The sequence below is a fragment of the Coregonus clupeaformis genome, chromosome 16 (assembly GCF_020615455.1).
Source record: "Coregonus clupeaformis isolate EN_2021a chromosome 16, ASM2061545v1, whole genome shotgun sequence".
NCBI classification, from domain to species: Eukaryota; Metazoa; Chordata; class Actinopteri; order Salmoniformes; family Salmonidae; genus Coregonus; species Coregonus clupeaformis.
In genome coordinates, this window is record NC_059207.1 from 31,239,467 (window position 1) to 31,254,802 (window position 15,336).

The 15,336-nt window shown below is 45.7% G+C and overlaps 1 protein-coding gene across 1 annotated transcript in view; it reads right to left on the minus strand.

The window, feature by feature from the left end:
* Window positions 1-1,012: 1,012 nt before the first annotated feature.
* Window positions 1,013-15,336, minus strand: part of LOC121584906 (WSC domain-containing protein 2-like) — a 96,363-nt gene continuing 82,039 nt past the window's right edge. The window contains exons 8-10 of the mRNA XM_041901148.2: window positions 13,550-13,714; window positions 5,760-5,960; window positions 1,013-3,996 (exon numbers count right to left, since the gene is read on the minus strand). Of these exons, the coding sequence (XP_041757082.2) occupies window positions 3,638-3,996; window positions 5,760-5,960; window positions 13,550-13,714 (725 nt within the window). The 3' untranslated portion in view covers window positions 1,013-3,637. The remainder of the gene's footprint in view (window positions 3,997-5,759; window positions 5,961-13,549; window positions 13,715-15,336) is intronic.

The window sequence follows — 15,336 nt, forward strand, 5'->3', positions numbered from 1 at the left end:
TGGTGATCCTAACTGACCTAAGAGGGAATTTTTACTAGGATTAAATGTCAGAAATTGTGAAAAACTGAGTTTAAATGTATTTTGCTAAGGTTTATGTAAACTTCTGACTTTTCTGTTATTTATTTTGTAGAATTTTCTGAAACAAGTTATTTTTTAACGTTTCTACAAGTGTCTGATTGCCTTTCAATAAATACCGTAATTACAGTACATGTAATATATTGCCAATACAATAACACATTCAGTTCACATATTAAGGTCCATGGTTTGTGACAATAAAATATTGTGTTAATCTATACCAACTGTAATGCAAACTTTTCAATGCTGAGTAAATAACACATTTAAAGTCATGTTTCCTGTAACACCAACACAGTTGTGATAATGGTTTTGTTCAAATGTAGTTGAACGTCTTTTTCAACACCACTCAAGTAACATGGGCAGCAATATTGTACTGTATGTTGTCTGTATATTGATAGAGTCAGAAGCATTTGTATTTCCTGCCATACATCACCCATCTTGTGGTGGACAGGTTTTTGTGTAATCAGATTTGTACCATGACATGTAATACAGCACCAACACTCATCTGTCAGGTCATCTGCTGTGACACTGAAAGATCAAGTGTAATTACATATCCTATAGAGGAGCTGAGAATCATATTGGAGAGTCCTGTGTTTACACTTCACAAAACCGCTGACAACAAATATTTTGGATGAGCGTGAAGTCATTGGAACTTCATACAGTACTAATAGTCAAATGTGCAAAATGGGGACTAAATACATAATAACCAACAACTTTGGTGAGTGATTAATAAAACTGTGAATAATAAATGTTTATGTGTTGGTGATCTCAGTGTTGGTGATCTCAGTACTTTGACACTGTATGTATGTAACTGAGCCCTGAAAGAAATACCAGGAATATCCTGGGCATATATTCAGGTCAATGTTACACAATATTATGTGTTCTTCATTGATCAATAGGGGGGTGGGCGGAATTTAATCTTTGTCCTGGTCGAGTGTGTACTTTTACTGTCATACAACATTTATTTCAGATTGCATGTTTATTTGGAATCACAGTCCATTACTTCCATTCTATTACCTTATTTATTGGGTATAATCACATTACATTCATTCCATACAAAATACATTCAAATGTGACACCCCTTTTCAGATAGTGCTAGCCTGTCAATGAAAGCAAAAAACACTCAAAGTTAAGGTCCTATGTCAAAAATAGAAGTGATCTCTCCCATTTACTTGTTGCATTATAAATATATTTTTAATTTTGTTGCACGTACTATAAAAATATATGTGTATATTTTGGAAGGAATTTTTTCTTTCATTGCTCTCTTTCTACATGTGTCCAATAGAGACATGTGCACATTGTACATCAGTCAACATAATGTGGTGGGTGTACAAAATCGAATGCTTCACTTACAGATTATTTTGAAGTATTTTAGCTTTCTATGCTCTGTTGCACAGTACCTATGGCTGGGACTATTATATAGCTTGTTCTGCGATACCAAAGCAATCTAGAAAATGGGGTGTGTCACTTTCAGTATTACTCACCTTCAACAAAAATGATCAAAATCGTATATAAATGCCTTTTGGGCCTTTGGGGTAGTAAGCGTTCAGCTACATTCTACAGCTGTATGAATCTTACAGTGAAACACTTTTTGGATCATATTCAAGTTAAATAAGTGAACACAAATATTTAAATAAGCAACCTTCATTTTCTCTTAATTATGAAGTCAATCAAACAGACACAATATTCATTTTGATTGATTTTGGTGTGTTTGAGTCATTATAGGCAGGCAAAGTTATAATTTGAAGTGTTAAACTATCTGGGTATGCTTGATAACTCAACAGTATTGAACTAACATGCCTCAGCCACACAGTGAGGTGGCATACTATTATTGATTGTAAACCCTGCCTCTTCCCAGCCTGTATTGAGATCTATGAGCCAAATGGAAATCTGTATATGTTCTCAAACATTCTATCAGTGTATTGCACTGACACAGTACTTGCAATAAATACATAACAACATCCTTGGTATTTTGTTTTCATAAGCTAGAACACCCTCGACATTAGTGTGTCTGGTGATGCATTATGCGGACAGTTTAATATCAAATATCATCAATAATATATTCACATTAACAATAATATTTGATATTACTAACAATTGTATTTTCCCTACATTTCAACTTAAAGCCAACAGTCAGCTGACAGAAAAGTCACCACAATAAATGTTGCTTCAAACCACCATTATAAGGAAAGCAACTGGTTCTGCAGAGACATTTGGCAGAAGTGGTAGTTTCAAAATAGCGCTGTTTACAGAAAACTACGTTCAATAAATCCACAATAAATGTATTATGCGCAGTGTGGCTGGCTGACCACCTCTGAGGAGACCAAGGATGAACAAGCAGTCGATGAGTCAAGGCTACTTATTGAAAGGGCTGTCTTGACAAGAGCCAGGAGCGTTCCATAGAGCCTGATGGTCCAAATAAACTGTGGAGGGTTTATTATTTAATGTTCCAGAGCTGTTGCCAGTAACCAAAAGGACAGATGTGATGTACAGATGTAATGACTCAGTAGGACTGATACAGCACAGTTTTAAGTGAGGCCACTGCTTCAGAGAACCAGAGCAGCTGTATGATAGTGCTGTATTACCTCTTCTCATAGGAATACTGCTGAAGCATGAGGAGAAGAGTGAAGATCTGTCCTCATGGTGGGTCCGCAGGGGTGGATGGAGAGACGAGTGTTCAGTCCCATTCATTACCTCTTAGATGGACTCTGGTGTTTTCGCCAACCAAATCAAAGTCCAATGGTACGGTTTTGACCACCTTCTCATTTTAAGTCCAGTAGCTCTCAAACATACAGTATTCAGCAAGTGGAGGTATACATTTTTCATCTCTCTAACAAAACAAAACATTTAGTTGAAAATGACAGATCATTACAAGGTTTTGTGACATTTCAAACCATTTCAAAAAATATTATTTGTTCTCCTAATCTGTGATAGCAGAAGATCCTATTCGATAACGTACATTATGCATATGAATAGACTTCTTACAGTGCTTTTTCATCACTCCGATGAACAGGAATTTGCTTTTTGTGGTCGGCTGACAGTAATCCAACCAGTATGTACTTGGATGTGCTTCCAACACAGTTACTGTACCTTCATGTTAAATCATAACGCACACACGTGCATAGAGGGAGAAGTGCTTTTCATTGGTCTGTATTTGAGTTTCCTAATGTCAAAGATCAAATCAAAATCAATATGCAGAGTGCTGTGCTGAATGTATGTTCATCAGCCAAGTAGCTAAATGTCCTTTTTAAAGCAGTATACAGTATGATGCTGTTGTCATAATCAATACGGTTGTGTGTCTGTCAGTCAAACAAATAAAGAAAAGGGATGTGAGAAAGGAGACAGAGAAGTGGAGGGGAACAGAGAAGTATATTAAATAAAAAAGGTATTTCCTATACATAGATTTTCAGTTCATGTGACTTTTCTGCCCCAAAGAATTTCTGAAATAATATTTGGACGCCATTTGGACATGGATGCCATTAATTAATCCTAGAATGATGTGTGGGAAGGGAAGGGATAGAGGAACAGAGTGAGAAAGAGAGGGAAAGGAGAGGGGATCATATTATCTCGGAGTCGGTCGGTACTCCTTCGGCACCCCGGCCATGTTCCTCTTCTTTAGGGAAGCGTCTACAGTCATGACCAGTTCGTCAATGCTAGTGCGCATCTCAGGTGTGTACGGGTCATAATCCAGTTTACGCAGGCCGGAGCGCTTGAAGTTGCCGTCCTTCTGTCCCTCTACACAGAGCAGGCGGTTCTCGGCCACCTCCAGGCCCAGAAACAGGACCATGTCCTTGAGCTTGGAGAACAGATCCCTCTTCAGCTCCTCAAAGTGGACCACATGGACGTTCCTCCCATAACGCAGCCAGTCCAGTGTGTGGGACGCCCACCAAGGAGAATAGTTCTTCACAAACTCAGGCCACTCTGCAAAACAACACAGAACACAGGAAGCAGATGAAAAATTATAGAGTCGTGTGAGAAGGCCTAAAATCTTAGTTAAGGGTACACAATTGAGCTCCAGGATATATCAGTTATAGCCAGTGTAAATAATTATAATACAAAGTTAGAAGAAAAAAATAACTATAACTGGGGCACTATTGGCTGTATGAGCAGCCCAGGGAACAGCAGGAAAGAATACAATTTGAATATAATTTGAGAATACAATCTCTGCAGCTCTCTACATCCCCAGGTAACCCTGGGGAGTAGATCCAGCAGAGGCCTCTCCCCCGTCCCCCGTCCCCCATTCCCTCTCCCTGCAGAAGAATCATCAAACGCTGATATTATTTCATTTAAGAGGTCTGGTGCAATTCACCAGCACATAATGCCTTCTCTAAGACCCAGGCTTCCTGTTATCTTACATTATACCTTAATTTCTCAACATGTATACTCTATAATGTATACTTATGTATGGCACTATCTGCTGTGCTGCTCTTAAAAAAAACCAAAGTATAGCCTAGGTCCTAGGCAATACGAGAAACTAAGCTTCACACCACCAAAACCACATAGTAGGCTAAGGTCTTCTTTTACTTCTCATTTTTAGCTCTTTCTTAGTGTCCCAGTTCTCGCCTAGTGTTCTGTTAGTGTTATGCAGATCGAAGATCTCTGTTCCTGCCGAGTCCAAAACCCCATTACATCATTCAGATATTGAAAGCCTCTGGGGTTGACCACATTAGTTAATAAAAAATACATCATAAGGAATAAGGTTTTGAAGTGTCCGTCCTATATCTAAGAGTTATAAGAAAATTCAGGAAATATATTTGTTTTGTTTTTACACATTTTTGTTTTTGTTGCCACAAAACTACCTCCATATTTCCATTCATTTGTATGGGTTACATTTAGACAAGTCCTGTGACACTTGTGTATCCCCTTTCTATAGAGTGGTCTTATTAGTTTGTAGGCCAAACCGTTTGGATGCTACAGACGTTTTTGTGAGATGAACGATTTTCGGGATGTCTCCTGGTCTGACAAACAGCGCTGTAGCTTTGACACTTTCCACCGCAGATGGACATAGGCGGATGCGGTGGATTGAGACGCAGCCTTGCAAAAAAAAAACAGATATCTCTAGCTTAATCTGCTGGGTTTTGATGGGGATTTTTTTTATTATGTTACTTAGATTGACGCACTGGTGCATCAGTAGACTCTAGGGGGTTTTAATAAAGAGAGAGCCACTAAAAATGGGCATGCAGTAGCATGATGGGGAAAGGGCATATCTACAGTATGCCAAGCCTGTTCATATCTGTTGAATTCACCTAGTCATGACTCATCAATAATGCAGACAATTGAGTAACTCTTTACACCACATACCCTTATTACTGTGTAATTATACTCATGTAATTACTGTTACAAGTATTGTAATTACTAATGATTGTACTTACACTGTACTTACAGCAGTAACCCTATTAATCTTAGCTCTAACCCTAACTCTAGCTTCATGTCCACACCCTGGCTCATCCCAACCCTAACCCTAAGTACAGTATAAGTGCAGTGTAATAATGAGCACTGCAATATAAAGTGTAACCGACAGTTGATTAGATTGATCATTTTAATTGCAAGACAGTGTAAGGACACAATGCACAAATACAGTAGGTCGAAAATAGTTAAAGAATAAGCATTGGCATTCGCTGAGGACGAGAGACTGAATGGTGGAAACAGTGACAACATGTTGTCATCATTGGCTAAAGTCTCACCTTTCCCTCTCCAGTGGGCCTGCGAGGCGAATCCAATATGGCCGCCGTACTTGCGGTTGAACTCAGCCATGAGGGCTTTGTAAGGGTTGCGGATCATGACGATGCTGGCGTCAAAGGCTTCAATCTCCTTCTTGCCACTCTCATGTGTTTTAATGCAGATGGTCCTACCACTCCGCCAATGGTCTCGCTCACCTTTGAAGCCTTAAAAAAAAATATATACAGTACCAGTCAAAAGTTTGGACACACCTACTCAAATCAAGGGTTTTTCTGTATATTTACTATTTTCTACATTGTAGAATAATAGTGAAGACATCAAAACTATGAAATAACACATATGGAATCATGTAGTAACCAAAAAAGTGTTAAACAAATCAAAATATATTTTAGATTCCTCAAAGTAGCCACCCTTTGCCTTGATGACAGCTTTTCACACTCTTGGCATTCTCTCAACCAGCTTCACCTGGAATGCTTTTCCAACAATCTTGAAGGAGTTCCCACATATGCTGAGCACTTGTTGGTTGCTTTTCCTTCACTCTGCGGTCCAACTCATCCCAAACCATCTCAATTGGGTTGAGGTTGGGTGATTGTGGAGGCCAGGTCATCTGATGCAGCACTCCATCACTCTCCTTCTTGGTCAAATAGTCGTTACACAGCCTGGAGGTGTGTTGGGTCATTGTCTTGGATTGAAAAACAAATGATAGTCCCACTAAGTGCAAACCAGATGGGATGGCGTATTGCTGCAGAATGCTGTTGTAGCCATGCTGGTTAAGTGTGCCTTGAATTCTAAATAAATCACAGACAGTGTCATCAGCAAAGCACCCCCACACCATCACACCTCCTCCTCCATGCTTCATGGTGGGAACCACACATGAGGAGACCATCCGTTCACCTACTCTGCGTCTCAGAAAGACACGGCGGTTGGAACCAAAAATCTCAAATTTGGACTCATCAGACCAAAGGACAGATTTCCACCAGTCTAATGTCCATTGCTCGTGTTTCTTGGCCCAAGCAAGTCTCTTTTTCTTATTGGTGTCCTTTAGTAATGGTTTCTTTGTAGCAATTTCATGAAGGCCTGATTCATGCAGTCTCCTCTGAACAGTTGATGTTGAGATGTGTCTGTTACTTGAACTCTGTGAAGCATTTATTTGGGCTGCAATTTCTGAGGCTGGTAACTCTAATGAACTTATCCTCTGCAGCAGAGGTAACTCTGGGTCTTCCTTTCCTGTGGCGGTCCTCATGAGAGCCAGTTTCATCATAGCACTTGATGGTTTTTGCAACTGCACTTGAAGAAATTTCAAAGTTCTTGAAATGTTCCGGATTGACTGACCTTCATGTCTTAAAGTAATGATGGACTGTTGTTTCTCTTTGCTTATTTGAGCTGTTCTTGCCATAATATGGACTTGGTCTTTTACCAAATAGGGCCATCTTCTGTATACCCCTACCTTGTCACAACCCAATTGATTGGCTCAAACGCATTAAGAAGGAAAGAAATTCCACAAATTAATTTTTAACAAGGCACACCTGTTAATTGAAATGCATTCCAGGTGCCTCATGAAGCTGGTTGAGAGAATGCCAAGAGTGTGCAAAGCTGTCATCAAGGCATGTTACAGGAGAGGGTCGCAGTTCCGAAGCGACCCACTAGGTGTCATCCTCTGACAACATTAGGCACCTCCTCACTCACAGTCTGGACTAATCAGTATCCTTTTGGTGTCACCTGTGTCTACCTGTTGACCTGTGTATTTATGCCCTCACTTCCCTGTGTTCCCTTGCTCAGTTTTCTCTGTTAGTTTCTCTATGTCCAGCAGTACTACTCAGTGTCTGATCGGAGACCTATGTACAGGTACTTGAGAAGTTTTGTTATTTGTTTCAGTCGTAAGTAGTATATCGTATATGGCTGTCAGCCGGTTATTGGAGACTTATTTGCTCCGCCTTTCTTTTATCGTGATAAGTCCGTTATTTTGTATTTTGGCTTCGGGACCACAAGTAAAAATCCTTGTTTCACCATCTCTTCCTACTGCCTGCTGTATATCCTGCACCGCACCTGGGTCACACCTCACACTAACCCTTACAGAAAACTGAGCCAATATGGACCCAGCGGAGACAGCACAGTATCGGAGCGCATTGGCAACACAGGGAGCTATGCTGAACCAACCCGACCGCAGCCTGCAGCAGATCATCGAGAATCTCCGCCAGCTGACGATCGCCGTGCAGAGCCGGGTGGACACCCAACCAGCCCCAGCAGCCGGCGGAGCGGATGTCACGGCAGCGGCTCCATTCGCGCCAGTGACATCGCGGGAACCCCGCCTACCACCTCCGGAGAGGTATGACCTACGTCCAGAGGGCTGCAGGGAATTCCTCACCCAGTGTTTGCTGGTATTCAGCCTACAATCCTCCTACTTCCCGACGGAGCAGGGCCGGGTGGCCTACATCATCACTCTGTTGACGGGTTCGGGCCCTTTCCTGGGCTACCGCGGAGTGGGAGAGCCTACCAATCCACCCGGGAGCTACGCAAGGTGTTCGACACCTCTCGGGTGATGTCGGGGCACGAGGCCGTGAGACTACTCCATGGAGTTCCGGACCCGGGCTCGAGAGGCAGGATGGGAGGAGGCCGCCCTGGTCGTCCTTTACGCGCAGGGGCTATCGAAGGGGATGAAGGACGAACTCTCCTTCCGGGAGCTGCCTGAGCGACTGGACGGCCTCGTCGAACTCTCGGTGCGGGTAGACTATCGGCGTCATGAGAGGGCGCATGATAGAGGGATGACGCAAGGCACGCCTCCGTGACCCCCTATCAACCCGGAGACTTTCCTCCTCAGCAGGAGACTATGCAGCTGGGGGGGCGCGCTTGTCCAGGATGGAGAGGCAGAGGCGTCTGCGCCAGGGACGTTGCCTGTACTGCAGCCAGGCAGGTCACCACTGCGACTAATGCCCGGAGAAGCCGGTAAACGGGAAGGCTCGCTAGTATCGGGAGGGGTGCTAGCGAGCCTGAACCAAAACCCCAACTCCAGAGACTCCCAGACTTTTCTCCCCGTCAGGGTTCAGTGGGCCCACGCTACACATCGGGTGCATGCACTGGTGGATTCTGGGGCCGCGGGAAACCTGATGGACGTGGGGCTGGCCCAAGGGTGGAGTGTTCCATTACTCTCCCTCTCCGAGCTGGTTCTGGTCATTGGCCTGGACGGCCGGCCGTTGTGGTTGGGCTTCATCACCCAGCGCACTGTCCCCGTGCTTGTCCGGGTGGCGGGGGGGGCTATGGGAGGATATCCAGTTTTTCATTGTGGACTCTCTGGAGTGTCCCCTCATCCTCGGGCACCCCTGGCTGGTTGCCCACAAACCCCCAATATACTGGTCCACGGGGCGGGTCATCCTGGAGGGAGGCTCCGCCCCCGTCCTGTTCCGGTCTCCACCGACCACTCATCAGCCCAAACCACCATCCCAGACCACATACCAGTCCTCACCTCTTCCCCAGGTCCCGCACTCCGAACCGCCTACTGCCCTAGTGGCTGTTACCACCGGGAGGACTGCGGCTACAGACTCAGTCACCGGCCCAGACCTGGGAGGCATTCCCCGGGAGTATTGGGATCTGGGTGAGGTGTTTAGTAAGAGGCGTGCCAAGGGCCTACCTCCTCACAGGCCATACGACTGCGCTATCGATCTCCTGCCGGGCGCCATGCCCACATGAGGGTGATTGTTTTCCTTGTCCCGGCCGGAGACACTGGCCATGAGGGAGTATATCGATGAGGCGCTCGTCGAGGGTCACATCAGTCCCTCTATCTCACCCACGGGCGCGGGCTTCTTCTTCGTGGGGAAAAAGGACGGTGGGCAGCGGCCAGGCATTGATTACCGGGCGCTCAACGACATCACGGTTAAGAACCGCTATCCACTCCCCCTGATGACGACGGTATTTGAGTCATTGCAGGGAGCCCGGGTCTTCACCAAGCTGGAATTACGCAATGCCTACAACCTGGTGAGGATTAGGGAGGGGGACAAGTGGAAGACGGCTTTTAACACAACCAGTGGGCATTACGAGTACCAAGTCATGCCGTTCGGTCTAGCCAACGCGCCTACAGTGTTCCAGGCGTTGGTCAATGACGTGCTCCGGGACCTCCTCGACTACAGCGTCTTCGTGTATTTGGATGACATCCTAATATTCTCAAAGGACATGAGTAAACACCAGCAGCACGTTCGGCAGGTCCTCCAACACCTTCTCTGTCACCAGCTCTATGTCAAGGCGAAGAAGTGCGTGTTCCACAAAGAGACAGTCTCCTTCCTGGGGTTCATCGTCACCCAGGGGGACCTACGGATGGACCCAGCCAAGGTCAGCGCGGTACTGGATTGGCCCCAGCCCTCATTCCTCAAGCAACTACAGCGGTTTTTAGGGTTTGTTAATTTTTATAGGTGATTTATTCGCAATTTTAGCTCCTTAGCCGCTCCCCTGACAGCCCTCACCCAGACGAGCGTGCGCTCCTTCGCCTGGACCCCGGAAGCGGGAACGCATTTGATGCGCTTAAGCGGCGCTTTACATCAGCCCCAGTCCTCGGGCATCCTGATCCATCCCTGCCGTTCATTGTGGAGGTGGATGCTTCAGACGTTGTGGTGGGAGCATTCCTGTCCCAGTGGTTCCTCACGGATGGTAAGACTCACCCCTGCAAATTTTTCTCCCGGCGGCTGTCCCCGGCGGAGCGGTATTACGACATGGGGAACCGTGAGTTGCTAGCGGTCAAGCTCGCCCTGGGGGAGTGGAGGCATTGGCTAGAGGGGGCTGCCCATTCATTTGTCATATGGACGGACCATAAGAACTTAGCCTACATTCAGGGGGCCAAGAGGCTCAACTCGCGCCATGCCAGGTGGGCGTTGTTCTTCACCAGGTTCCGGTTCACCATCTCATACCGTCCGGGTCGAAGAACACCAATCCTGACACGCTCTCCCGGCAGTTCGACCCCATGTACCTGGTGGAGAGGGACAACCCCATTGTCCCCAACGCCCTGATTGCTGCACCAGTTTCGTGGGGAATTGATAGGCTGGTCAGAGCAGCGCTACGGCGGGAGCCCAATCCGGGCAGGGGTCCATTGGGAGGATGTACGTAGCCAAAGCTGCGCGCTCGCGACTGCTTCAGTGGGCACACGCGTCCGACCTCACCAGCCATCCGGGGGGCGCCAGGACGTTGGAGTTCCTGCGTAGGATGTTCTGGTGGCCATATGCATGCGCCTTCATGGCTGCTTGCCCGGTGTGCGTGCGCACGAAGAGCTCACGTCAGCCCGCGGCAGGGCTGCTCCGACCCCTGCCTATCCCCAAGCGTCCCTTGTCTCACATCTCTCTGGATTTCATTTCCGCCCTACCCCCCTCTGATGGATACACAGTCATCCTGGTCGTTGTGGACCGGTTCTCAAAGGATGCCCACTTCATTCCCCTTCCCAAACTCCCGTCGGCCTGGGAGACGGCTAAGTTGGTGGTGCAGCACGTTTTCCGGGTCCACGGCCTTCCCCAAGATGTGGTGTCGGATCGGGGCCCTCAGTACACCTCCAGGTTCTGGAAGGCGTTCGCCACCTGCCTCAGCGCCTCCGTCAGCTTGTCTTCCGGCTCCCATCCCCAGTCGAACGGGCAGACGGAGCGCGTCAACCAGGATCTGGAGGGGGAGCTGAGGTGCTACGCCTCCAGCAACCCAGCTACGTGGAGTCAGCGACTGGCGTGGGCAGATTACGCCCACAGCACCCTACTCTGCTCATCCACCGGAATGTCCCCCTTCCAGTGCCAATACGGGTACCAAGCCCCCCTATTCCCCGAGCAAGAGGAGGAGGCGGCGGTTCCATCGTTCCAGGCCCACATCAGTCGCTGTCACTGTTACAGGAGAGGGTCGCAGTTCCGGAGCGACCCACTAGGTGTCATACTCTGACAACCTTAGGCACCTCCTCACTCAAAGTCTGGACTAATCAGTATCCTATTGGTGTCACCTGTTTCTACGTGTTCACCTGTGTATTTATGCCCTCACTTCCCTGTGTTCCCTTGCTCCGTTTTCTCTGTTAGTTTCTCTATGTTCAGCAGTACTACTCAGTGTCTGATCGGAGGCCTAAGTACAGGTACTTGAGAAGTGTTCTTCCTGTTTCGTTATTTGTTTCAGTCGTAGGTAGTATTTCGTATTTTGGATATATGTCATGCAATAAAATGCTAATTAATTACTTAAAAATCATAGAATGTGATTTTCTGGATTTTTGTTTTAGATTCCGTCTCTCACAGTTGAAGTGTACCTATGATAAAAATGACAGACCTCTACATGCTTTGTAAGTAGGAAAACCTGCAAAATCGGCAGTGTATCAAATACTTGTTCTCCCCACTGTATATATATATATATATATATATATATATATATATATATATAGTACCACTCAAAGGTTTGAACACACCTACTGATTCCAGGGTTTTTCTCTATTTGTACTATATATATAACACATATGGAATCATGTAGTAACCAAAAAAGTGAAACAAATCAAAATATATTAAATTTGAGATTCTTCGAAGTAGCCACCCTTTGACTTGATGACAGCTTTGCACACTCTAGGCATTGTCTCAACCAGCTTCATGAGGTACTCACCTGGAATGCATTTAAATTAACAGGTGTGCCTTGTTAAAAGTTAATTTGTGGAATTTCTTTCCTTCTAAATGCGTTTGAGCCAATCAGTTGTGTTGTGACAAGGTAGGGGTGGAATACAGAAGATAGCCCTATTTGTTAAAATACCAAGTTCATATTATGGCAAGAATAGCTAAAATAAGCAAAGAGAAATGACAGTCCATCATTGCTTTAAGACATGAAGGTCAGTCAATCCGGAAAGTTTCAAGAACTTTCAAGAAACCACTACTAAAGGACACCAATAAGAAGAAAATACTTGCTTGGGCCAAGAAACATGAGCAATGGACATTAGACTGGTGGAATTCTGTCCTTTGGTCAGATGAGTCAAAATTTGAGATTTTTGGTTCCAACCGCTGTGTCTTTCTGAGACGCAGAGTAGGTGAACGGATGATCTCTGCATGTGTGGTTCCCACAGTGAAGCATGGAGAAGGAGGTGTGATGGTGTGGTGGTGATTTGCTGGTGACACTGTCAGTGATTTATTTAGAATTCAAGGCACACTTAACCAGCATGGCTACCACAGCATTCTGCAGCGATACACCATCCCATCTGGTTTGCGCTTAGTGGGACTATCATTTGTTTTTCAACAGGACAATGACCCAAAAACACACCTCCAGGTTGTGTAAGGGCTTTTTGACCAAGAAGGAGAGTGATGGAGTGCTGCATCAGATGACCTGGCCTCCACAATCACCCGACCTCAACCCAATTGAGATGGTTTGGGATGAGTTGGACCGCAGAGTGAAGGAAAAGCAGCCAACAAGTGCTCAGCATATGTGGGAACTTCTTCAAGACTGTGGGAAAAGCATTCCTCATGAAGCTGGTTGAGAGAATGCCAAGAGTGTGCAAAGCTGTCATCAAGGCAAAGGGTGGCTACTTTGAAGAATCTAAAATCTAAAATATATTTTGATTTGTTTAACACTTTTGTGTGTACACTTCCATATGTGTTATTTCATAGTTTTGATGTCTTCACTATTATTCTACAATGTAGAAAATAGTAAAAATACAGAAAAACCCTTGAATGAGTAGGTGTGTCCAAACTTTTGACTGGTACTGTATATATATGGAAATGCTTAATAGTGTATTTCTTACTGTGTAAGTGACTGCATGACTTCCCAATGTATGACTTCCCAGTACCCATCATCTGTTCCCTCTAGGTGAGGCCTACCGTACCTTTGTTGTAGAGGGAGCCATCAAAGTAGTAGCTGCCTGTGTAGAAGCCGGTGGCCAGCTCTATGAGGTGGCGGGCCCAGGTGTTGCCAGCCCCGGGGAAGCTGGCCAGAGCCATCAGCTGCTTGGAACGCGTGGGCAGGAAGCGCCGGTCCATGCAGCGGTTATCTGAGGGAACACAGGAGAGAACACAGGTCACGTGATACACAATAATGAATGAGCAAATGAAATACACAGACTTATTTGTGTTCCTTCCTAAAAATATTATTATTAACCAGCCACAGATTTGAAATAGCTGGACAGTGAGTGAGAATGTCAAATGGTCTCTGTACTTTAGCTTGACAGTAGGAATCTCAAAGGGCCTCTGTAAGCCCCTGAAGGACTGGTGAACATAGAAAGCTCTTTCAGGGTCATACATCCTAGACCTAGAGCAGACATGTTCCTACTACAGAGGAAAAAACATGGCAAAGGTAATGTATAACGCCTTTGAAATCCAGTCATTGCTTCAAATGTCCTGCACTGTACAACACAAGTCAATGACGTGCTTGTAACAGATGACATTCATATTCTGATTATCTCTGAAACTGACTTAGATAATACCTTTGATGATACAGTGGTAGCAATACATGGTTATAACATCTACCGAAAAGACAGAAATGCCAATGGGGCGGTGTTGAGGTCTCCATTCAAAACCATTCCTGTAAAGGTTAGAGAGGATCTTATGTTAAATACTCTTGAAGTAATATGGCTAGAGGTTCATCTGCCTCACCTAAAGCCCATTCTTGTGGGAAGCTGCTATAGACCACCAAGTGCTAATAGTCAGTATCTGGATAATATGTGTGAAATGCTTGATAATGTATGTGGTATCAACAGAGAGGTATATTTTCTGGGTGATTTAAATATTGACTGGCTTTCATCAAGCTGCCCACTCAAGAAAAAGCTTCAAACTGTAACCAGGGCCTGCAACCTGGTTCAGGTTATCAGTCAACCTACCAGGGTAGTTACAAACAGCACAGGAATTAAATCATCAACATGTATTGATGTCACGCCCTGACTCAGGGGACGCTTATATGTTGAGTCAGGGTGTGTATATTCCTTGTTGTGCTTTGTCTATGTTGTCAATCTAGTATGTGTGGATCTATGTTGGCCGGTGTGGTTCCCAATCAGAGGCAGCTGTCGCTCGTTGTCTCTGATTGGGGACCATACTTAGGCAGCCTATTGGCACTGTCTAGTTGTGGGATCTTGTTCCGTGTAAGGTTTGTTGTTCTGTACTACCTTGGACTTCACGTTTCGTTTCCTTTGTTGTTTTGTCGTGTTGTTTATTACGTTAATAAACATGTTCGCATATCACGCTGCGCCTTGGTCTGACCCGTCCTTCAACGAACGTGACAGAAGATCCCACCTAACAAGGACCAAGCAGCGTGCCGAGAAGGAGCAAACGCCTGGGACTCAACAGGAGGTTATGTTAGTAGATGTCCTCCTCGGTTGGGGGAGAATTACGGAGGAGGAGGCCGTCCATTATCGGAGGGCGATGAAGGAGGATGCCCAGGTAGGAGAGGAGAAACGGCGCCAACAGTGCCAACGACGGAGACCCGAGAGGCAACCCCAATAATTTTTTTGGGGGGGGCACACGGTGTGGACGGCGAGGCAGCAGGAGGCCGTTAAAGGGCGGATCTGCAGGTTAGGAGAGGAGGCCACCATGTTACGGGGGCTATTGGTTCAGAGGGAGCAGGACTTATTCGGTCAGAGGGAGGCGCTACAGGAGGCTAAAAGGGAGAAGGAATGAGTAG